Source organism: Dendrobates tinctorius, unplaced genomic scaffold, assembly GCF_039654945.1.
Source record: "Dendrobates tinctorius isolate UK_male_01 unplaced genomic scaffold, ASM3965494v1 ptg000155l, whole genome shotgun sequence".
Lineage (NCBI taxonomy): Eukaryota > Metazoa > Chordata > Amphibia > Anura > Dendrobatidae > Dendrobates > Dendrobates tinctorius.
Window position 1 is genome coordinate 1,282,943 of NW_027361822.1, and position 24,233 is coordinate 1,307,175.

Below are 24,233 nucleotides of genomic sequence, written 5' to 3' on the forward strand. Positions count from 1 at the left end.
ATCATTTTTTTCCGCAAAAATGATATTTTTGCTCCCAATTTTTTATTTTCCTAAGGGTAACAGGAGAAATTGGACCCCAAAAGTTGTTTTGTAATTTGTCCTGAGTAGGCTGATACCCCATATGTGGGGGTAAAACACTGTTTGGGCGCATGGCAGAGCTTGGAAGGGAAGGAGCACCATTTGACTTTTTCAACACAGGATTGGCTGGAATTGAGATCAGATGCCATGTTGCATTTGGAGAGCACCTGATGTGCCCAATCAGTGGAAACCCCCCAATTATAACTCCAACCCTAACCCCAACACACCCCTAACCCTAATCTGAGCCCTAACCCTAGCCCTAACCCTAACCCTAGCCCTAACCCTAATGGGAAAATGGAAATAAATACATTTTCTTTTAGTTTTATTATTTTTCCCTAACTAAGGGGGTGATACCGGGGGGTTTGATTTACTATTTATGGTGGTTTTTATGTTTGGCGGCTGTCACACGCTAAGAGACGCTTTTTATTGTAAAAATAGTTTTTGCATCACCACATATTGAGAGCTATAATTTTTCCGTATTTTGACCCACCGAGTCATGTGAGGTCTTATTTTTTGCGGGACGAGTTGACATTTTCATTGGTACCATTTTCGGGCACGTGACATTTTTTGATCGCTTTTTATTCCGATTTTTGGGACGCAGAATGAACAAAAACCAGCGTTTCATGAATTTCTTTTGGGGGGGTGCGTTTACACCGTTCCGCGTGCGGTAAAATTGATAAAGCGGTTTTATTCTTCGGGTCGGTACGGTTACAGCGATACCTCATTTAGGTCGTTTTTTTATGTTTTGTCGGTTTTTTGCAATGAAAACAATTTTATATAAAAAATAATTATTTTTGTATCGCTTTATTCTGCGAGCTATAACTTTTTTATTTTTTTGCGGATGATGCTGTATGGCAGCTCGTTTTTTGCGGGACAAGATGACGTTTTCAGCGGTACCATGGATATTTATATGCGTCTTTTTGATCGCGCGTTATTGCATTTTTTGTTCGGTGGTATGATAATAAATCATTATTTTTTGCTTCGTTTTTTTTTTTATTTTTTAAGGGGTTTGCTAAAGCGGTTAACTAATGGGACAGTTTTATAGGGCGGGTCGCTACGGACGCGGCGATACCAAATATGTGTACTTTTATTGTTTTTTTTTATTTTGAAAAAATGGATTTATTGGGGAATATTTTTTTTTTTTTTACTAATTTATTTAGCGATTTTTTTAAAAATTATTTTTAACACTTTTTTTTTTTTTTTTACTTTATTACCTTGTCCCAGGTGGGACATCACTGTCCTGTGACTGATCGCTGATCTGTCACATCACAGATCACTGTGACAGATCAGCGATCTGTCACAGGCAGTTCTGCAGACTTCCTCATGCCTGCGCTTTTGCAGGCAGTGAGGAAGTTAGCTCCCTACAGGCCCCCGAAGGCCCCCGTCGCCATCTTGGATCCGGGGGCCTGTAGGGAAAGAGACCCCCGCAACAGCACTGCACATTGCGCTGCTGTGGGGGGCTCAGGTAAACACGGAGGGAGCCCCCTCCCTGCCGATGCTTCCCTTTATCCCCCGGTACACCGCGATCGCGTTTGATCGCGGTGTACAAGGGGTTAACGTGTCGGGGGGCGGTCCGTGACCGCCCCTGACACATTGTGCCGGGTGTCAGCTGTGATAATCAGCTGACACCCGGCTGCGATCAGCGGCGCTCACCACGTGGGTGCTGCTGATCGCTGTGACGTAATATTCCGTCCATGGTAATTAGGTCCAGGGTCACATGGACGGAATATTACGTCCATTGTAGGTAAGGGGTTAAAAGCTGGGAACGCCCACGGATTAAGATGTTTTGATACCTTCCATGACATTTTCAGTTTTTTCCTTACTGCCTTCCATGTGGCAATAGTGTCCTTACAGATTACCGAATGTTTAATATCTGGCGGAATATGTGATAATGGTGTGAAGCAGTGCCGTCAGGTCCCATGGACTACAAAATTCCGATTGTAGCGTATAATCGGTATAACGCCCCGTCTTTTTAACCCAATCAATTACGTTTCTCATTAAGCATGAGAGATTGTAGCCTTTAATGTTTGGAAATCCTACCCCCCTCCATCTTTTGAAAGCATTAAAGTTCTCAAAGCAAGTCTTGCCCTTCTCCCTCTCCATATGAACTTAGAAAAGGCCTTATTCAGTCTTAGCACATCCACGTGTCTGATCAACATTGGAATAGTCTGCAATGGGTACAATAGTCTTGCAAAACTTGTTATTTTGATTAGATGGCATCGTCCTAGTAGTGAGAGGGGTAAACTCCCCCATCTTTCTAGTTCTTTCTCTTTTTTATCGATAATTGGTTTATAATTTAGATCATATATCTGTTTCGGCAATTTTCCCAAATTTATTCCCAAGTATTTTATAGATGTTGTCGCTTTCGGGATACCCATTATGTTATTTCCCTGGCTTCGTTTCTCAGCATTTCTCATAAACAAAATCTCACATTTACTCTTATTTAACCGGAAGCCCAAAAATTCTCCAAATTTTTAAATCTCTGATAGTAATTTAGGGAGATCTTCTTCTGGGTTTCTCATAAATAAAATTATGTTATCTGCAAATAGTGCAGTTTTAACCATCTGTCCCCCCACCGCTACACCCTTGTATACATCATGATCATTTAGATACCTTGACAAAGACTCTATTGCCAGGTTAAACAATAGAGGGGACAGAGGACACCCCTACCTCGTTCCTTTTTTCAGCTCAAAGGTTTCCGACAGAAATCCCGGCGTATATATCCTTGCTCTAGGGTTATGATGTAGAGCTGCCAAAAAGTGCCTAAATGGGCCCACTAGATTTATTCTATCTAATACTTGACCCAGCCATGGCCACCTCACGTTATCAAACGCTTTTTCTGCATCTAGTGTGACCATAGCTGGGTCTTCCCCCCTTTCCAGGCGTTTATTTCTAGTCGCGTCTAGTAACAACATAACTTTCCTGATATTGGTAACGGCTGACCTACCCTTTACAAAGCCTGTTTGATGTTTCGAGATTAACCTTGGTAGTATTTTAGCCAGTCACACTATGATATGGATGAACTCTTTATGCATCAAATGGCCAAGTTATAATAATAATTTTTAATAATAATTTTTATTTATATAGCGCCAACATATTCCGCAGCACTTTACAATTAAAGTTCTCCAAAAAATATGACATAGTTGTCATGGGAGATTTCAACTATCCAGACATTTGTTGGGAATCTCTCTCAGGCAAAACTAACAGGTCAAGGAAATTCTTATCCTCTCTTGCTGACAACTTTATCTTCCAAAAGGTAAAGGAGAAAACAAGGGGAACTGCTACCTTGGATCTAATCCTTATAAACAGGGAGGAAATGGTTGAGGAGGTAAAAGTGGCTGGGACCCTAGGAGGTAGCGACCATGCTATTTTAGAATTTTGGATAACTAGAGGCGGAAGACCTGTGAAGACTCAGACGTCAAGGTTAGATTTCAGAAAGGCAGATTTTAAGGGATTCAGAAAGAGAATTGGAGGGATCCAATGGCTGGATATCCTTAAAGACAAAAATGTCCAGGAAGGATGGGAAATCTTGAAAAATGAAATTCTCAAAGCACAGTTGTTAACAATTCCGAAAAGAGGGAAGAATAGGAAGCATTTAAGGAAACCAGGATGGATGAACACAGAACTTAAGCACATGCTAAAAAGGAAGAAAAAAATGTTTATAAAATGGAAAGAGGGAGGCATATCTAAAGAAGAATATAATGCTGTCTGCAGAACCTGCAGGGCACAAATCAGATTATCTAAAGCTGAAAATGAATTGAGGCTTGCAAGAGATGTCAAAAGCAATAATAAAGGATTTTGGGGATATGTCAAAAGTAAAAGAAAAGTCAAAGATGCTATAGGATTTTTACAGGATGAAAATGATGAAATGGTAAGACAGGATGTTGAGAAGGCTGAACTTTTAAATTCCTATTTTGCATCTGTTTTCTCTCAGAAAGGAAATGTAACATCAACTGTTATTCACTGTCCTATTAAGAGAATAGAAGAATCCAGGATATCTATAAACAGAAAGATAGTGAGGAAACACTTAGCTAACCTAAATGAATTCAAGTCTCCAGGTCCAGATGAATTACACCCCAGAGTACTGAAGGAGATAGCAGAAGAAATTTTTGAACCCCTCTCCATAATCTTTGAAAATTCTTGGAGAACAGGAGAAGTGCCAGAAGACTGGTGAAGAGCAAATGTTGTTCCTATCTTCAAAAAGGGGAAGAAGGTGGACCCAGGCAACTATAGGCCGGTGAGTCTGACTTCTATACCAGGAAAGATCTTTGAACAAATTATTAAACAACATGTATGTCAATACCTGGATAAGAATGAAGTGATTAAACAGTCAGCATGGGTTTGTAACTAATAAGTCATGTCAGACTAACTTAATTTCCTTCTATGACGGAATCACTGATTGGGTGGATCAAGGAAATGCTGTAGATATAGTATATCTTGACTTCAGCAAAGCATTTGACAAAGTCTCTCATACAATCCTTATTGAAAAAATGACTAAGTATGGAATGGACAAGGCAACTGTTAGGTGGATTCATAACTGGCTTAGTGATCGGACCCAAAGAGTGGTCGTAAATGGCTGCACATCCAGTTGGAAGAATGTCTCAAGTGGGGTACCACAGGGCTCTGTCCTGGGCCCTGTATTGTTGAACATCTTTATCAATGATTTAGATGAAAGAATTGAGGGTAAACTGATTAAATTTGCTGATGACACAAAGCTAGGAGGGATAGCTAATACTAGAGAAGAGAGAGAGAGGATTCAAAAAGATTTAAATAAACTGGAGAAGTGGGCAGCAACTAACAGAATGGTTTTTAACAGGGAGAAATGCAAAGTACTACATCTGGGCAATAAAAATGAAAAAAGCATATACAGAATGGGAGGAATAGGGCTAAGCAACAGCACATGTGAAAAAGACTTGGGTATACTAATAGATCACAGACTGAATATGAGTCAACAGTGTGATGCAGCAGCAAAAAAGGCAAATGCAATTCTAGGATGTATTAACAGAAGCATACAGTCTAGATCACGTGAAGTAATTATTTCCCTCTACTCCTTTTTGGTCAGGCCTCATCTGGAATATTGTGTCCAATTTTGGGCACCACATTTTAAAAAAGACATCAACAAACTGGAGCAAGTTCAGAAAAGAGCGACCAGAATGGTGACCGGTCTGCAAACCCTGTCTTATGAGGAAAGGTTGCAGGATTTGGGAATGTTTAGTTTGCAAAAGAGAAGACTGAGAGGAGACTTAATAGCTGTCTACAAATATCTAAAGGGCTGTCACATTGTAGAAGGATCAACTTTATTCTCAGTCTATCGGCCATTATTTTTGATAGAAGTTTGACATCTTGGTTTATTAATGATATAGGCCTATATCCCGAGGGGTCTTCTAAATCTTTCCCTCCCTTTGGGAGAAGTTTTATGTAAGCCGTATTCATAACTTCTGACATGGCTTCCCCTTGCAGAATACGGTTAAACAAATCTTTAAGTATGGGAGTATTTAATGTTTTATAGAAGGAACCATTAAACCCATCGGGTCCAGGAGCTTTATTGGACCCCAACCCCTTTATTGCCATACTTATTTCTTCCTCTGTGATGTAACCATTTAAGTCTTGTAATTCCTCGTCCGTTAGTTTCGGGATATTAATTTTGTCAAGCCATGTGTCTCCTGTTGCGTCCTGTCTTCCTTCCTCTCTATACCGGTCAGTATAAAATTTCCCTAGCTCCCGATTTATGTCTTTGGGATCTGTCAGTCGTTGTCCTCCCTTATTTCTGATTGCCATTATAGATGTATGTGCATACCTTCCCTTGGCCAAATTGGCCATTATTTTCCCTGCTTTATCGCCATACCTATTTAGTTCTATGTCCAGGTAACTCTTATATAATTGTTCCCTTTTTTCTGCCCATTCTTCGAAATCTTTTTTAGCTCGCATCCAATTGGTTTTATCTGCGTCTAATAGGGAGTTTTTATATTTTATATACGTTGTCCTGACTTCGCCGCTTGCCCTTATAAATTGGTCTTTTATTTGCTTCTTTAATCTCTGCGTGTGTGCTATGATGTTTCCCCTTAATACCGCCTTCGCAGTTTCCCAGTATAATCTAGGGTTGGATTTGTATTCTTCATTATGGGATGCAAATTCTGTCCACCATTCTCCCACATGACTCGGTGGGTCAAAATACGGAAAAATTATAGCTCTCAATATGTGGTGATGCAAAAACTATTTTTACAATAAAAAGCGTCTTTTAGCGTATGACAGCTGCCAAACATAAAAACCCGCTATAAATAGTAAATCAAACCCCCGTTAGGGAAAAATAATAAAATTAAAAGAAAATGTATTTATTTCCATTTTCCCATTAGGGTTAGGGTTAGGGCTAGGGTCAGGGCTGAGATTAGGGTTAGGGGTGTGTTGGGGTTAGGGTTGGAGTTAGAATTGGGGGTTTCCACTGTTTGGCCATATCAGGTGCTCTCCAAATGCAACATGGCGTCTGATCTCAATTCCAGCCAATTCTGAGTTGAAAAAGTCAAATGGTGCTCCTTCCCTTCCAAGCTCTGCCATGCGCCCAAACAGTGTTTTACCCCCACATGTAGCCACATGTAGGATATCAGCCTACTAAGGACAAATTGTAAAACAACTTTTGGGGTCCAATTTCTCCTGTTACCCTTAGGAAAATAAAAAATTGGGGGCAAAAATATCATTTTTGTGGAAAAAAATGATTTTTTTATTTTCACGCCCAGGCGTTATAAACTTCTGTGAAGCACTTGGGGGTTCAAAGTGCTCACCACACATCTAGATAAGTTCCGTGAGGGGTCTAGTGTCCAAAATGGGGTCATTTGTGGGGAGTTGCAATAGTTTAGGTACATCAGGGGCTCTCCAACGCACATGACACCCGCAGACCATTCCATCAAAATCTGCATTCCAAAACGTCACTACATCCCTTCCGAGCCCCGACGTGTGCCCATACAATAGTTTTCTCCCACATATGGGGTATCAGTGTACTCAGGACAAATTGGACAACAACTTTTGGGGTTCAATTTCTCCTGTTACCCTTGGGAAAATAAAAAAAATTGGGGACTAATTGATCATGTTTGTGGAAAAAATAAAAAAAAATTATTTTCATTCCCGGGCATTATAAACTTCTGTGAAGCCCTTGGGTGTTCAAAGTGCTCACCACACATCTAGATAAGTTCCTTGGGGGTCGAGTTTCCAAAACGGGTTTCCACTGTTTTGGTGCATCAGAGGTTTTCCAATCACGACATGGTGTCCGATCTCAATTCCAACCAAAAACGTTAAATGGCGCTGCTTCCCTTCCGAGCTCTGCCATGCGCCCAAATAGTGGTTTACCCCCACATGTGGGGTATCAGCGTACTCAGGACAAATTGCACAATAACTTTTAGGGTCCTGTTACCCTTGGAAAAATAAGAATTGAGGGTGAAAAGATAATTTTTGTGGAAAAAATATGAATTTTTAATTGTACGACTGTATGTTATAAACTTCTGTGAAGCCCTTGGGGGTTCAAAGTTCTCACCACACATCTAGATAAGTTCCTTGGGGGGTCTAGTTTCCAAAATGGTGTCATTTGTGGGGCGTTTCCACTGTTTTGGTACATCAGGGGTTTTCCAATCGCGACATGGTGTCCGATCTCAATTCCAGCCAAAAACGTCAAATGGCGCTGCTTCCCTTCCGAGCTCTGCCATGCGCCCAAATAGTGGTTGACCCCCACATGTGGGGTATCAGCGTACTCAGGACAAATTGCACAATAACTTTTAGGGTCCTGTTACCATTGGGAAAATAAAAATTGGGGGTGAAAAGATCATTTTTGTGGAAAAAATATGATTTTTTAATTGTACCGCTGTACGTTATAAACTTCTGTGAAGCCCTTGTGGGTTCAAAGTTCTCACCACATATCTAGATAAGTTCCTTAGGGGGTCTAGTTTCCAAAATAGTGTCATTTGTGGGGGGTTTCCACTGTTTAGGCACATCAGGGGTTTTCCAATCGCGACATGGCGTCCGATCTGAATTCCAGCCAATTATGCATTGAAAAAGTCAAAAGGCGCTCCTTCCCTTCTGAGCTCTGCCATGCGCCGAAACAGTGGTTCCCCCCCACATATCAGGTATCAGCGTACTCAGGACAAATTGCACAATAACTTTTGCTGTCCAATTTCTCCTGTTACCCTTGGTAAAATAAAAAAAATTGAACCTGAAGTATTTTTTTTGTGAAAAAAAGTTAGATGTTCATTTTTTTTTAAATATTAAAAAATTCCTGTGACGCACCTAAAGGGTTAATAAACTTCTTGAATGTGATTTTGAGCACCTTAAGGAGTGCAGTTTTTAGAATGGTGTCACTTTTGGGTATTTTCTATCATATAGACCCCTCAAAGTGGCTTCAAATATGATGTGGTCCGTAAAAATAAAATGGTGTTGCAAAAATGAGAAATCGCTGGTCAATTTTTAACCCTTATAACTTCCTAACAAAAAAAAATTTTGGTTCCAAAATTGTGCTGATGTAAAGTAAACATGTGGGAAATGTTACTTATCAAGTTTTTTGTGTGCCGTATCTCTGTGATTTAAGGGCATAAAAAGTCAAAGCTGGAAAATTGCGAAATTTTCAAAATTTTCGCCACATTTCCATTTTTTTCACAAATAAACGCAAGTTATTTGAATGAAATTTTACCACTATCATGAAGTACAATATGTCACGAGAAAACTGTCAGAAGCACCGAGATCCATGGAAGCGTTCCAGAGTTATGACCTCATAAAAGGACAGTGGTCAGAATTGTAAAAATTGGCCCGGTCATAAACGTGCAAACCACCCTTGGGGGTGAAGGGGTTAAACATTCCATGGCTTCTTTAGGATCCACGAGCAACCTCATCATACCTTCTCTTGTTCTGAACCACAAAGTTGCTGGATAATTCAGTTGGAATCTTACATTGCGTTTGAACAGTAGAGTACATATTTCGCTGAATGCCCTCCTTCTTCGTGTCACTTCAGCCGAAAAATCTCCAAACAGGACTCTGTGTCCTGTATTATCAGTGGTCGCCACCTCCCCTTATAGGCTCTAAGGGTACTGTTACACATAGCGATGCACCAGCGATCCCGACAACGATATGGATCGCTGGTGCATCGCTAAGTGGTCGCTAGTGAGCTGCCACACAGGCAGGTCTCACCAGCGAAATCGCTGGGGTCGGGGGTCGCTACTTACCTGTCAGATGTGGCAATCCTGACGTCCATGCGTCGCTCGTCGGTGCCACAGGAAGCCCAGCAGGAAGCGCCTGACGAGAAATGATCCAGGAGCTTCTCGCGCGACCAACGGTGAGCAGCGGGGGAGCCAGTCGGAGGTAAGTATCACATGCAGCGATATCGCTAGCAATATCGCTGCAACGTCACAAAATCGGTGACTTTACAGCGATATTGCTAGCGATATCGCAGTGTGTAACGGGGGCTTATGTATTTCTTCTTTATCTTTAAAATTCAGGTATTTTGCCACAGATTGACGCGCTCTTTGTGCTGCCTTGTTGTTTTGTGTAGCCCTGCTTTTATCAGATTCTGAGGGCTCCCTAGGAGGGCCTATTCTATGGGCACGTTCCACTCTGCATTTGTATGACTGACCCAACTCCTTTGGCAGTTCTGTCTCAAATAGATCATTTAACTGTTGTGCATTTATTGACTCTGGGAGACCTATCAGCTTCAAATTATTTCTTCGGGACCTGTTTTTCAAATCTTCCAGTTTGTCCATAGTGTAGGAGGACTGTTTCTTTAAATCATTAACCTGTGCCTCTAGCTGGCAGATCCTGTCCTCAGCCTCTGAGATCCTGTGTTCTGCCTCCTGTAGCTGCCCCTCCTGCTGAGTCACCCTGCACTGCAACTCTTTGGTGGTGGCTTGTATCATGTCGGCTACAGCCTTCTTGAAATCTTCAGCCAGGTAAACCGCCATTTCTTTTGCTAGTAACTTGAAATTCATTTGGCCCTGCATATATAGCTGTTTTTCCAGCGTGCCTCCTGAATCTGCTGCACTTTGCTGGCTGTGTTCCCCTTCTGTCACAGGGGCCTCCTTCCCCTTCTCCTGCTCCGTTCCTCTCATCCCCTGGTCTGTCTGGCTCTCCTGTCCCGCTTGTGACTCCGGCACCATTATTGTACCTCCACCTTGTAGGACGCCTCCACTCTCCTCCTCCTCCCGTTCTCTCCCTGCTCCTCTGATAACATACCGATCCATGCCATGGCCGCTCTCAGATGACACCGCTGCACTCCCGGTGTCAGTTTTAGCTCAGGGCTCTGTGTATTGGCAGGCTTTTTGCAGCGGTCAACGGGAGCTCCTTCACTCACGTCCGCACATGGTGGCGCCGGAACCGGAATCTCAGTTATGTTTCATCTACCAGTATTATACACTGAATGACTCATTGAGTGAAATATCAGGAATTAATCTTTAGTTATGGAGCACCCTTCAATCCGGTCTCTGTAGGCAGGGTGTCTGGTAACTCTCACCTTGCTATAATGCTCTGCTTCCACCCAGGATTGGACACTGACTGAGAAGGGCCCCTGTTCAGGACTTATGTCTGCCTTCAGGGGGTTATCAAGCTATGCATTTTAGTGTTAGAAAGGACACAACTTAAAAAAATTATTAGCTATATATTGAAGCATATATTGACCAGAGAGAGACACACGGGGAGTTCTTCTCCCAACGTTTGAGAAGGAAAATGACATGGGTAGAAAGTGGAACAAACACAGTATCTGAGCAACCTGTCGTGCAAATGGGCCACCCAACCCCTTGGTGCCTCCATACACTGCCGGGCCCTTGTGAAACTGAACCTCCTGTACATGTAATATGTCCGCCCCAGCCTAAAATGCTAAATATCCTAAAAGTGATATTCTGGTTTTGGCTTTTATCCTAGGTCATATAACAAGGCTTGTTAAAGGGACGACATTGACTTTTAGGATTGCTACTTCCAATAGGTGGCACTAGAGTTCTAGTCCTCTTCCTCTCTTAAGAGACAATTTGCATATTTCCGAGAGGAGCATTGCAGCTTAGCATGTCATTCTCCGCAAGGAGAAACAATACTTCTTGGATATCGGTCAGGCGCCTCTCACACAGCCAAACCAGATCTCACACTTTGCACTGACGAGGGGCAGTACCCCAAAACACAGTGTCTGCAAATTGAGATTCTGGTTTTGTTTTTATCCTAAGTCATGTAACAAGGCTTGTTAAAGAGTCAACATTAACTTTTAGGATTGCTACTTCAAATATTTGCGTATTTCCCAGAGGAAAGCCTCCTCATCTCGGCATGCTTAGCATGTCATTCTCCGCAAGGAGAAACGATACTTCTTGGATACATATGTTAAATAACACATAGCTGGCATTATTGGATAACCATTTGGTCCAGCAGATGTGTCCCTGTATGCCTCCTCTAGGTAAAAAGGTGTGAAAAGGCAGGGGCATCAATGCTTTGGTCTTGTGCAGATGATCTGTCTGTATTGCATAGCAGAGAAAAGGTAAAACAATATTTTTATTTTTTTTACTATTCTAATTCTAGTTTTTCATAATCCATGCTTAAATCCATGATCGGGAAGCAAATATTTCAATCTGTGGGTAAAATTGCAAAAGTTGTGGTAGCTGGCAACCCACAGTCACACCTGAGTAATGTGTGTCAAGAGTGAGTGGTGTTCGTGACAAATTGGTAGCATTGAGGATGTTCATGGCAGTTACTTAGATTTATCTTCCATGAATCTCATTGATGTGTATCAGCAACATATTCAGCTGCCGACTCTGAGGAAAATACTGCTTGTTAATGTGCGGCTTGATAACTGAATAGGTGTCATGGTTATTCAGGATCTTGGACAAATGGTGCAGGGGTTAATAGGGAGAGCCTCTCTTTGACACCTGGGAGGGTTTTTATAGCTCCAGATGAGCACCCCTCCCTGTCGTTTATACTCCTTGCTTGAGTGTTGCCGACCCTGCTTCGTTTGTGCTCTCTCCTGTCCCTGTGTGCTTGATTGGTATATGACTTGGTTTTGACTTCGGTAACGTCTCTTGGATTGTGATTCTGTTCCTGCGTGACCTCTTGTGTATGACCCCTGACTTTGTCTTGACCTCCCTGTGATCGCCCTTCTGTACTATTACTGACGTCCTGTGTATGACCTTATGCTCTGTCTGACCCTGCACTGATATCTGTCTCTGTTTCTACTTGCGTCTCCTGTGCATGACCCCTGGCTTGTCTGACAACGGTTTATTCTCCTCTCCCTGCGGTGTCTCTAAACACTGTCATCAGTGCTGTTGGAGGCTGGCTGTAAGCCCCGCCCACCTTCTGACGCGCGGTCATATGACCGTAAGGTCCTGCGGGCATCAGAGTGCTTTGCTGTCGCTCCTCCCCTCCCGCAGGTCCTAGAGCAAGGTTTCCATCGCTATAGCCACGCTCCTGCCCAAGCAAACAGTGAGTACCATTTCGCTGTGTTACTGTCCATACCTGGTCCCTCTGCAAACCTGTCACTCACACTTGCTGTACTATAAGTGTGACAATAGGCTTTGTAAATGTAAAGATAAAACCTTTCAGGATGCTGCAAAAAAGTAATACATTGAAGAACCATGTCATCTAGCATGTCAATACTACCTTAGTCTTTTGTCAGTCTCTCTACATCCTGATCTAATATATAATCCATATAGCCAATTAGTGGCCTAGACAGTTCCAGTCCTTATGACAGAAGAGAATTCTCCTTCATGTTTCTCCTTTTATTTCCAGTAATTGTAATGTTTATAGGGGGCTGTTTATGATTTCACAAAGGCTTACGGTATCTTAACTTCATTCAGGTTTCTACAATATGGGAACCTCTCAGTGGAGATCTTCTATATAAGAGCATTTTCCTGAATGACCCATCAACGATGGATAGGGACAGGGACAAGATGGAGGAGATCCTCCAAGAGATCCTCGTCCGGCTTACCGGAGAGGTGAGAGATTCTGATGACGTCACATTACATCATTCTTATCTATGGGAATAACAGATGGACAGAACTGGAGAGGTGAGGACTCTGGAAATGTCTGTAGTGAGGTTTATTAATGTGTCTCTCCATATCAGGATTACACAGTAGTGAAGAAGACCTCTAGGGAGCGCTGTCAGGACCCGGTGTCTGAGGGATGGGGAAGACCCCTGATCCCAATCACGGGGCCTCCACCTCACCCCCTGATACATGAGGACATCAATGACCAGAAGATCCTAGAACTCACCTACAAGATGATTGAGCTGCTGACTGGAGAGGTGACACTGCTGGGAATGCTGGGACATTATACAGTAATGCTATGGAGGGATCGGGGGGTGACGGTATCATTGTATGTGTCAGGCTCCTATAAGGTGTCAGGATGTCGCCGTCTATTTCTCCATGGAGGAGTGGGAGTATTTAGAAGGACACAAAGATCTGTACAAAGACATTATGATGAACGTTCCCCAGCCCCTCACATCACCAGGTAATAGATAGGATTAAATACACACGGCCTATTATTATCTGTATATTAAAAATTAAGTCAGTCGGTGTATGCATTTCCTACAGCTCTATCCAGTAAGAGAACACCAGAGAGATGTCCTCGTCCTCTTCTTCCAAAGGTCTGTAAACAAGAAAATCCAAATGTTCCTCAGGATCATGAGATAAATGGACAGAAGGTGTCCTGTAATCTCCCCAATGATTTGTAGAAGGCTGTGAAGCTCTTGTGTTCAGTCTTGTTTTATCCCCCAGTAATATTCACTGAACAGGCAATTTGTTTGAAACATTGCTACTTTTCTGATTGGAGCTTCTCTAAATAGAAATGAGATGTTTTATACTTGGTGGAGATGACAGGATAAAGCTGATCATAGACATTAGATGTTGTCTGGATCTTCTCACAATTTTCTGGTTATGGAGCCTGCTGATTATAATTAGGAGCAGGCAGGTTGTGTTTATACAGTAGATCTACAACTATTTGATCTTTTATATTCTTCAAAATCATTTTACCCAACATTTTTACCTGTCTATGAATTTTGCAATTTTTTGTTTTAGGGTAAAGATGTGAAATGCATTAATACTACAGACACTCATGTGAGGAACAATGAGCAGTGTACAGTCGAGATTTCTACAGATAACTGCACAGGTGAGTAGTAACCAGTCACAAAACACAGATTTACAGATTTTACTCTTTCACTGGTTGTAGAATCATATGCTGGTGGTTTAGCTTATGTTCACAGAGTTTTTAATTGAGACTTCATACGTAATGATTTAGCAGTTATACAAAGAATACACTATTTTACACAGATGTCTCTCCTCTGTAGCCATAGCCTGCTTCTATGCTGTTACAAAGTATATACTTCTGTATTCACATTGAGGTTTAAAATTGAACTCTGTGCTCAGTAGATGTCTCTAAATATAATTTGAAGCTTGTTAGTAGTGAGGATTTCAACTTAGGACTCCTGATATGGAAGACTGAAACAATACTAGTCAGGAACTGGTTTCACCCTTATGCAATAGAGAATTTCCCCACCTTAAGTACCTCAATAGCATTTTTCTTTGCAAGCATAAGGAGACGTTTTAATATATATAATGCAATTATTATACCATTGATTAAATACCCTTTTAATAAAAATAATAAAATCAATCTTATTCTTGGCAGATGACTGTACCAGGAGTTCAGAGGTAAATCTGATATTTTCAGATTTTACAGCAGATAATCATATAGAGATACGTCCAGCTCTTCACAGCAAAGATCTATCATTGGATCCTATTCAATGGGTTGTTTCTTCTGCTTCATCAAATACCATTATGGAAAAGAAAAGTCCCAGAAAATTTGTTAAACAACAAATAGCTCAGGTAGAGGAGAAAAAATTTTCATGTTCAGAATGTGGGAAATATTTTAGTGGAAAAACAAATTTTGTTACACATCAAAGAATTCACAAAGGGGAGAAGCCTTTTTCATGTTTGGAATGTGGGAAATGTTTTAATTGCAAAGGAAATCTTGTTCAACATCAGAAAATTCACACAGGGGAGAAGCCATTTTCTTGTTCAGAATGTGGGAAATGTTTTAGTGAGAAATATAAACTTGTTAATCATCAGAGAATTCACATAGTAGAAAAGCCATTTTTATGTTCAGAATGTGGGAAACGTTTTAATTGTAATATAAGCCTTGTTAAGCATCAGAGAACTCACACAGGGGAGAAGCCATTTTCATGTACGGAATGTGGGAAATGTTTTAATTGGAAATCGCATCTTGTTGCACATCAGAGAATTCACACAGGGGAGAAGCTATTTTCATGTTTACAATGTGGGATATGGTTTAATTGTAATTCAAGTCTTGTTACACATCAGAGAACTCATACAGGGGAGAAGCCATTTTCATGTTCGGAATGTGAGAAGTGTTTTACTAGGAAAGCACATCTTGTTGCTCATCAAAGTATTCACACAGGGGAGAAGCCATTTTCATGTTCAGAATGTGGGAAATGTTATAGCCATAAATTCCATCTTGTTACACATCAGAGAATTCACACTGGGGAGAAGCCATATTCATGTTTGCAATGTGGGAAAAGCTTTAATTGTAAATCAAATCTTGTCACACATCAGAGACGTCACACAGGAGAGAAGCCATTTTCATGTTCGGAGTGTGGGAAATGTTTTTATAGGAAAGCGAGTCTTGTTGCACATCAGACAATTCATACGGGGATAAAGCCGTTTTCATGTTCAGAATGTGGGAAATGTTATAGCGAGAAATCCAAGTTTGTTAACCATCGGAAAATTCACACAGGAGAACAGCCATTTTTATGTTCTGAATGTGGGAAGCGTTTTAATCGGAAAGGAAATCTTGTTAGACATCAGAGAATTCACACAGGGGAGTAGTCATTTTTATGCTTAGAATGTGGGAAATGTTTTCATTGAAAATCAAATCTAATTTCACATCAGAGAATTCACACAAGGAAGAAGCCAGTTTGTACTAATTCTGAGAGTAGAATAGAGATAAAGACACTGATTCAAGAGATGTGTGAATTACGGAGCTAATTGCTATAGCTTTTATATAATCATGGGTTTATTAGCAGGATGTTTTCATTAGAAGACCAGTAAGCCTGCTGCCAAGTGTCATGCTAGTGGATGTGGAACCACTGTGCTGCAGATCGGGAAGAGCCTGGAGGGGCATAACTAGGTGACTACCTGGTTCTTCATTTGAGCCCTGATGGTGTGGTTAAACTTGAGCCATAGGTGGTCGCCAGGTACCACTCTAGTACAGACCCCGGTACTGTAGCAGCTAACCCCATGGGGACAGGGACGGAGGTTCGGACTCGGAGTAGCTGGTAGGAGTGGAGCTGATTCACAGAGTGATTTGACGGCCACTGGAACAAGTTCAGTAGTATTTCACAGAAGGTGTAGACAGGAGCAGAGGACTGACTCAGGTACAGGAACATGTGTACTGGTTCAGACAGGGCAGGTGAGGAAGCGGTAAGGGCCTGGCGGGTTTGGGTATCAGGATCAGGTACAGACAAGGCGAACAGAATGTGGCTCAGGCAGAACGGGTATAGAGGACCTAATAACAGGGAAGCAAGTGCACACATACAATGTACTAATGTTGCTCAAGCACCTCCCTATATGCATGACATTACACCAAGTAGCCATTCATATTCCAGAGCTGTGATTTGCCGCTCTCTGCCTATGCACAGTGTAAACAGAAAGCTGTCAATAACGTGTGCGGGGGATATACATAGTGCAGTATTTAGAGAACTGATAGATGAGGCATGAGAATAGCGTGTTGATGTATTAAACATAAAATGATCCTTGAAAACTTAAAATTACTTTATGCATCGCTTCATTGTTTTGATTGTTGTTAATGTGCAAAATTATTTTATTTGGAGTGTGTGCAAAAGCATCATGACTGTAAACCAGGATTTTGACTTAAAGAGAACCTGTCAGCAGAAATTAGCTTTAGAATTTAATGACACTAATACTCTGATTAAATCGATACCTTCGGTGAAGAAATCTGATCAGTGGTTCTTGTTTAATCATGGTCTTAAGTTTTTTCTGATGACGCCTTAAAATGGAGGTGGCGCATGTGGAGCTCAAGATGTTGACTCATTGAAGACGTCATTGAGCCGAGATCTTAAGCTGTGCATGGGCAGCCTCTGGTGCCAATTTGTTGAAAACCAAAAATACGGCTGTGGAATCCAACTGAGCACGTGCCAGTCAGTAGCGACGCAAAGATTTAAAATGGAGGCAGGGCACTGAAGTATCAGTGACCTGTAGGAACGTAGGAGACATGCGAAGGGGCCGGTGCAGTAAAAGATCCACCCCCTCCAGGCCCCCTGATGCACAGAATACATCATCAGAAGAAAACTTAAAACCACACTCTCACACAAGGAACAAGTAACAGTAGCTAAAAGTAAATGCACTTTAACATTTAACCCCATCTGTGCTGTCATTTATAGTTTAATTATTTCCTGTCATGTACATGTTGTTCCAGTCACACTGTCAGTCCCTTCTTAGTATGGTGTATACTATTAAAGGGTTTTTCTACAAGTTTTGAAAATTAGTACTAAATAAACACTGCTTAAAATGGAATGGATGACTTCCTGTCCAACAGTCACCTCAACTGTCCGCAGGAACCTAATCTCTTGCATCAGCAGCCACAGGCCAGATATATGCAAAAAAATCACACCCTGGCCAGAACACATAATACCACCACATAGCGACAGAATAATACCACATACAAGGAACAAATGCCACCACACCGTGACCATACCACATGTAACCATCACACCGAGATGGAGTAATATGACATACAACTGACAAATACCTCTACATCATGAACAAATGACATATTACTACCACACAGTGACTGAATAGTGCCATATACAAGGGAAAAATACCGCCACACTGTAAGGAGGTGCCAGGGCTTAGCCCTGTAGATATTGTTATCACTGTTCACTTGTAAATGATTGACATGTTTGAATATATCTTATGTACCTATCTGTGTATTATATGTAAGCTGTGGATATATTTTTACTGCCATATTGTGTTATATAGATATACTTGGTAGAGACAGTGTGGTTAGTGTAAATGGATACAAGATGGGGGCACTGAGCACAGCCATAATAGAGCACACCTATAGTAGGACATAGTAGCAGTACACTTCATGGTTAAATAGAGGAGTGTTTAGCCGGGATTTAGTTGAGATAGATTTCCTGGTTCTAGTCAGTCTGGGGGTAGCCCCTGTTACAGTAAGAAGGCATTGTTCCTGAAAAGCCTAGCTGACACCCAACCTTGTGAGGTGAATCCCAGGACATCCAGAGTAGATGTGGGAGAATTGTTCAGCACAGAGAAGAGGTATATGGTATCTACAGCAGAGAAGCAGCCAGTGGAAGAGCCACTGTGGAGAAGTCAGCTAGAGTCTGGGAGCTGATATAGTAGTCGAGTGAGCCATCAGTCGAGTGCACGGACAGGATAACTAGAAGGGGGTGGACGACCTAGTAGACGGGTACCTTTGTGGGCTGAAGTCGGTCGCGGGAAGAGAGGTCAAAGTGCCGTTTTCCCTGGGCTCCTCATTCCGCTGTTACTTTGTGGTCCACTCCGGTGTAGCTGAAAAAGCTAAGTGCTGCTGTAGAAGATGTATTGTTGGTACCGTGTCAAGAGTCCTAAAGGTGTGTTGGATGTTCTGTGTCTTGAGGAAAATAAAGTTGAACTGTTTAACGCTATTCCGGCCTCTGCCTCCAGTCCTTTGAACCCCAGGAGGAGTGAGCAGCGTACCAGGAATGAAGCAGCCTCCAGCACAATGAGTACTGGAGCGGCTGATGGGGATACCCCCCGGCGTCCTTGGTTTTACAACACAATGACCAGACCACATATAACCATCACATAGCGACCAAATACTACTATAATGATGATCAAAAACCACAAAACTAGTTTCACTAATGTTACATCCGGTGAGTTTTTACACAGGAGCTCTGTATATAGTACCATCATGCAAGTGTACAGGTAATAAAATAATCCCCAGTGACATTATAAAACACTTGGTATATAGTTTATAATGTACAGGTAATACAGTGATCACTGGTTTGACTATACACAGGATCTGTGTATATAGTGCATAATGTGTAGATAATACAGTGATCAACAGTGACATTATACCCAGGAGCTCTGTATACAGTAGCAGTGAACAGGTAACACAGTGATCACCGGTGACATTATACACAGGAGCCCTGAATATACTGCCAGTGTACAGGTAGTACAGTGATCACTGGTGACATTATACCCAGGAAGTCTGTATACAGTGTCAGTGTACAGGTAATACAATGATCACCCGTGACATTATACACAGGAGCTCTGTATATAGTGTACAGTGTAAGTGTATCAAGATGGAGACTTAATGGAGAGGTGATCATGTATGGGTGCAACTATCTCTATTTTATTCTTTAGGTAATTTCCAAAGTGTTGGGAAGATGTGTTAATGGACTGGACCCGGCTTTCCAACAAATGTCGGCCCTGAACTTCTGGATTGGGAAACCCTAGCATGCAAAGTGGGATCTCGCATCTGTTTGTGGCCCCATTAACCCCTTTACCTCGAAGGGTGGTTTGCATGTTAATGACCCTGCTAATTTTTACAAAGGGACCACTGTCCCTTTATGAGGTCCTAACTCTGGAACGCTTCCATGGATCCTGGTGATTCTGACATTGCTTTTCTCGTGACATATTGCACTTCATGTTAGTGGAAAAATTTAATTCATATGACTTGTGTTTATTTGTAAAAAAAAAAGCGAAAATTTTGTAATTTTCCAAATTTGAATTTTTATGCCCTTAAAGCACAGAGATATGGCACACAAAATACTTAATAAGTAACATTTCCCCACATGTTTACTTTACATCAGCACAGTTTTGGAACCAAAATTTTTTTGTTGTTATGAAATTATAAGGGTTAAAAGTTGTCCAGCGATTTCTCATTTTTACAACACCATTTTATTTTTAGATACCACATCACATTTGAAGTCACTTTGAGGGGTCTATATGATAGAAAATACCCAAAAGAGACACCATTCTAAAAACTGCACCCCTCAAGGTGTTCAAAACCACATTCAAGAAGTTTATTAATCCTTCAGGTGCTTCACTGGAATTTTTTGAATGTTTAAAAAAAATGAACATTTAACTTTTTTTCACAAAAAAATTACTTCAAGTCCAATTTTTTTTTTATTTTACCAAGGGTAACAGGAGAAATTGGACTGCAAATGTTACTATGCAATTTGTCCTGAGTACACTGATACCTGATATGTGGGGGGAACCACTGTTTCGGCACATGGCGGAGCTCGGAAGGGAAGGAGCGCCGTTTGACTTTTTCAATGCAAAATTGGCTGGAATTGAGATGTCACGTTTAGAGAGCCCCTGATGTGCCTAAACAGTGGAAACCCCCCACAAATGACCCCATTTTGGAAACTAGACCTCCCAAGGAACATATCTAGATGTGTGGTGAGAACTTTGAACCCCCATGGGCTTCACATAAGTTTATAACATACAGCCGTACAATTGAAAAATATTTTTTCCAAAAAAATGATCTTTTCACCCCCAATTTTTATGTTCCCAAGGGTAATAGGACCCCAAATGTTATTGTGCAATTTGTCCTGAGAGTTCATGTATGAATTTACAAAAGATTATATCTTTATCTTAAGCCTACTCTATGATATTATTTATACCTTCTGAGAGTTATTTTTGTGATTGTTTCTGATGTTTAGATCATGCCTACTATATGATGCATCTTTTCATAAATGTTTATATATTGTTGTTTTTTGTGGCAGTTATTCCATATCATTGTTGATTCATTACTAAATGTTTATATCATTTGTCTATGTATAAAACATGTTCAATATAGGTATTTTTCTGGCAACATTTTTGAACTGAGTTTCAACCATCTACTCAGATGTTTTTAATTGGTTTGTTCCACTGTTTTTAATTAAGGGTCATTTGAATATGTTCCACAAAGGAGGATATATTGCTAGTGTTGGAGCTCAGTTCAAATAGGACCGTGAGGAAGGCACATAGTGCTGAAACATGTAGTCCCTTGCTGGAATGCTACTAATTGATTGGCGTTCCTCATACTTTTTATGATATAATGGATTAATAAAGGAAAAGTTTTTACAAATCTGGTGAACTTTCATCCTTTTGCTGGATCCCAATTTCCTCATATTTATATATATATATATATATATATATATATATATATATATATATATATATACACACACACTATGTAATAATCTATGTAAGTGGCAAAAAACAGTTTTCAACAAAAACATACTAAATAACATTTGTGCAGTCTATGAATTTGTTCTAAGAAATAGGATTGCCTCCATCAGATCCTCCTTCATAGATGACCTAAAATCTGACCTAATAATTTTAACCCCTTACCTACAATTGACGTAATATTCCGTCCATGTGACCATGGACCTAATTACCATGGACGGAATATTACGTCATCGCGATCAGCGGCGCCCACGTGGTGAGCGCCGCTGATCGCGGCCGAGTGTCAGCTAATTATCATAGCTGACACCCGGCACAATGTGTCAGGGGCGGTCACGGACCGCCCCCGACACGTTAACCCCTTGCACACCGCGATCAAACGCGATCGCGGTGTACTGGGGGTTAAAGGGAAGCATCGGCAGGGAGGTGGCTCCCTCCGTGCTTCCCTGAGCCCCCCACGGCAGCGCAATGTGCAGCGCTGCTGCGGGGGGCTCTTTCCCTACAGGCCCCCGGATCCAAGATGGCGTCGGGGGCCTGAGGAAGCTGGCATGAGGAAGTCTGCAGCAGTGCCTGTGACAGATCGCTGATCTGTCACAGTGATCTGTGATGTGACAGATCAGCGATCTGTCACAGGACAGCGATGTCCCACCTGGGACAAGGTAATAAAGTAAAAAAAAAAAAAAAAAAAAGTGTTAAAAATAATTTTAAAAAAATCGCTAAATAAATCAGTAAAAAAAAAAAAAAATATTCCCCAATAAATCCATTTTTTCAAAATAAAAAAACCCAAAAACAATAAAAGTACACATATTTGGTATCGCCGCGTCCGTAATGACCTGCCCTATAAAACTGTCCCATTAGTTAACCCCTTTAGCGAACCCCTTAAAAAATAAAAATAAAAAACGAAGCAAAAAATGATTTATTATCATACCACCGAACAAAAAGTGCAATAACGTGCGATCAAAAAGACGCATATAATATGCATGGTACCGCTGAAAACGTCATCTTGTCCCGCAAAAAACGATCCACCATACAGCATCATCCGCAAAAAAATAAAAAAGTTATAGCTCGCAGAATAAAGCGATACAAAAATAATTATTTTTTATATAAAAGTTTTCATTGCAAAAAAACGACAAAACATAAAAAAACGACATAAATGAGGCATCGCTGTAATCGTACTGACCCGAAGAATAAAACTGCTTTATCAATTTTACCGCACGCGGAACGGTGTAAACGCACCCCCCCAAAAGAAATTCATGAAACGCTGGTTTTTGTTCATTCTGCGTCCCAAAAATCGGAATAAAAAGCGATCAAAAAATGTCACATGCCCGAAAATGGTACCAATAAAAACGTCAACTCGTCCCGCAAAAAATAAGACCTCACATGACTCGGTGGGTCAAAATACGGAAAAATTATAGCTCACAATATGTGGTGATGCAAAAACTATTTTTACAATAAAAAGCGTCTTTTAGCGTGCGACAGCCGCCAAACATAAAAACCGCCATAAATCGTAAATCAAACCCCCCGTTATCACCCCCTTAGTTAGGGAAAAATAATAAAACTAAAAGAAAATGTATTTATTTCCATTTTCCCGCTGGGGTTAGGGTTAGGGTAGGGTTAGGGCTAGGGTTAGGGCTAGGGTTAGGGCTAGGGTTAGGGCTAGGGCTCAGATTAGGGTTAGGGGTGTGTTGAGGTTCGGGTTGGAGTTATAATTGGGGGTTTCCACTGTTTGGGCACATCAGGTGCTCTCCAAAGGCAACATGGCGTCTGATCTCAATTCCAGCCAATTCTGCGTTGAAAAAGTCAAATGGTGCTCCTTCCCTTCCAAGCTCTGCCATGTGCCCAAACAGTGTTTTACCCCCACATGTAGGGTATCAGCCTACTCAGGACAAATTACAAAACAACTTTTGGGGTCCAATTTCTCCTGTTACCCTTAGGAAAATAAAAAATTGGGGGCAAAAATATAATTTTGCGGAAAAAAATGTTTTTTTTATTTTCACGCCCAGGCGTTATAAACTTCTGTGAAGCACTTGGGGGTTCAAAGTGCTCTCCACACATCTAGATAAGCTCGGTGGGGGGTCTAGTTTCCAAAATGGGGTCACTTGTGGGGAGTTTCAATAGTTTAGGTACATTAGGGGCTCTCCAAACGCATATGACACCCGCATACCAATCCATCAAAGTCTGCATTCCAAAACGTCACTACTTCCCTTCCGAGCCCCGACGTGTGCCCATAAAGTAGTTTTCTCCCACATATGATGTATCAGCGTACTCAGGACAAATTGGACAACAACTTTTGGGGTCCAATTTCTCCTGTTACCCTTGGGAAAATAAAAAAAATGGGGACTAAAAGATGATGTTTGTTGAAAAAATACGATATTTTTATTTTCACGCCCGGTCGTTATAAACTTCTGTGAAGCACTGGGGGGTTCAAAGTGCTCACCACACATCTAGATAAGTTCATTAGGGGGTCTAGTTTCCAAAATGGGGTCACTTGTGGGGGGTTTCCACTATTTAGGTACATCAGGGGCTCTCCAAACGCAACATGACACCCGCAGACCATTCCATCAAAGTCTGCATTCCAAAACGTCACTACTTCCCTTCCGAGCCCCGACGTGTGCCCATACAGTAGTTTTCTCCCACATATGAGGTAACAGCGTACTCAGGACAAATTGGACAACAACTTTTGGGGTCCAATTTCTCCTGTTACCCTTGGGAAAATAAAAAAATGGGGACTAAAAGATCATGTTTGTGGAAAAAATACGATTTTTTTATTTTCACGCCCGGACGTTATAAACTTCAGTGAAGCACTGGGGGGTTCAAAGTGCTCACCACACATCTAGATAAGTTCCTTGGGGGGTCTAGTTTCCAAAATGGTGTCATATGTGGGGGGTTTCTACTGTTTTGGTACATCAGGGGCTTTCCTAACGCGACATGGTGTCCGATCTCAATTCC

The 24,233-nt window shown here is 41.4% G+C and overlaps 1 protein-coding gene across 1 annotated transcript in view; it reads left to right on the forward strand.

The window, feature by feature from the left end:
* The window catches only part of LOC141050947 (uncharacterized), a 95,500-nt gene extending 78,453 nt beyond the window's left edge, over positions 1-17,047 (forward strand). Inside the window, exons 10-15 of the mRNA XM_073547669.1 lie at positions 12,873-13,010; positions 13,139-13,318; positions 13,401-13,524; positions 13,608-13,660; positions 14,091-14,181; positions 14,698-17,047. Of these exons, the coding sequence (XP_073403770.1) occupies positions 12,873-13,010; positions 13,139-13,318; positions 13,401-13,524; positions 13,608-13,660; positions 14,091-14,181; positions 14,698-15,914 (1,803 nt within the window). The 3' untranslated portion in view covers positions 15,915-17,047. The remainder of the gene's footprint in view (positions 1-12,872; positions 13,011-13,138; positions 13,319-13,400; positions 13,525-13,607; positions 13,661-14,090; positions 14,182-14,697) is intronic.
* The last annotated feature ends 7,186 nt before the right edge of the window (positions 17,048-24,233 follow it).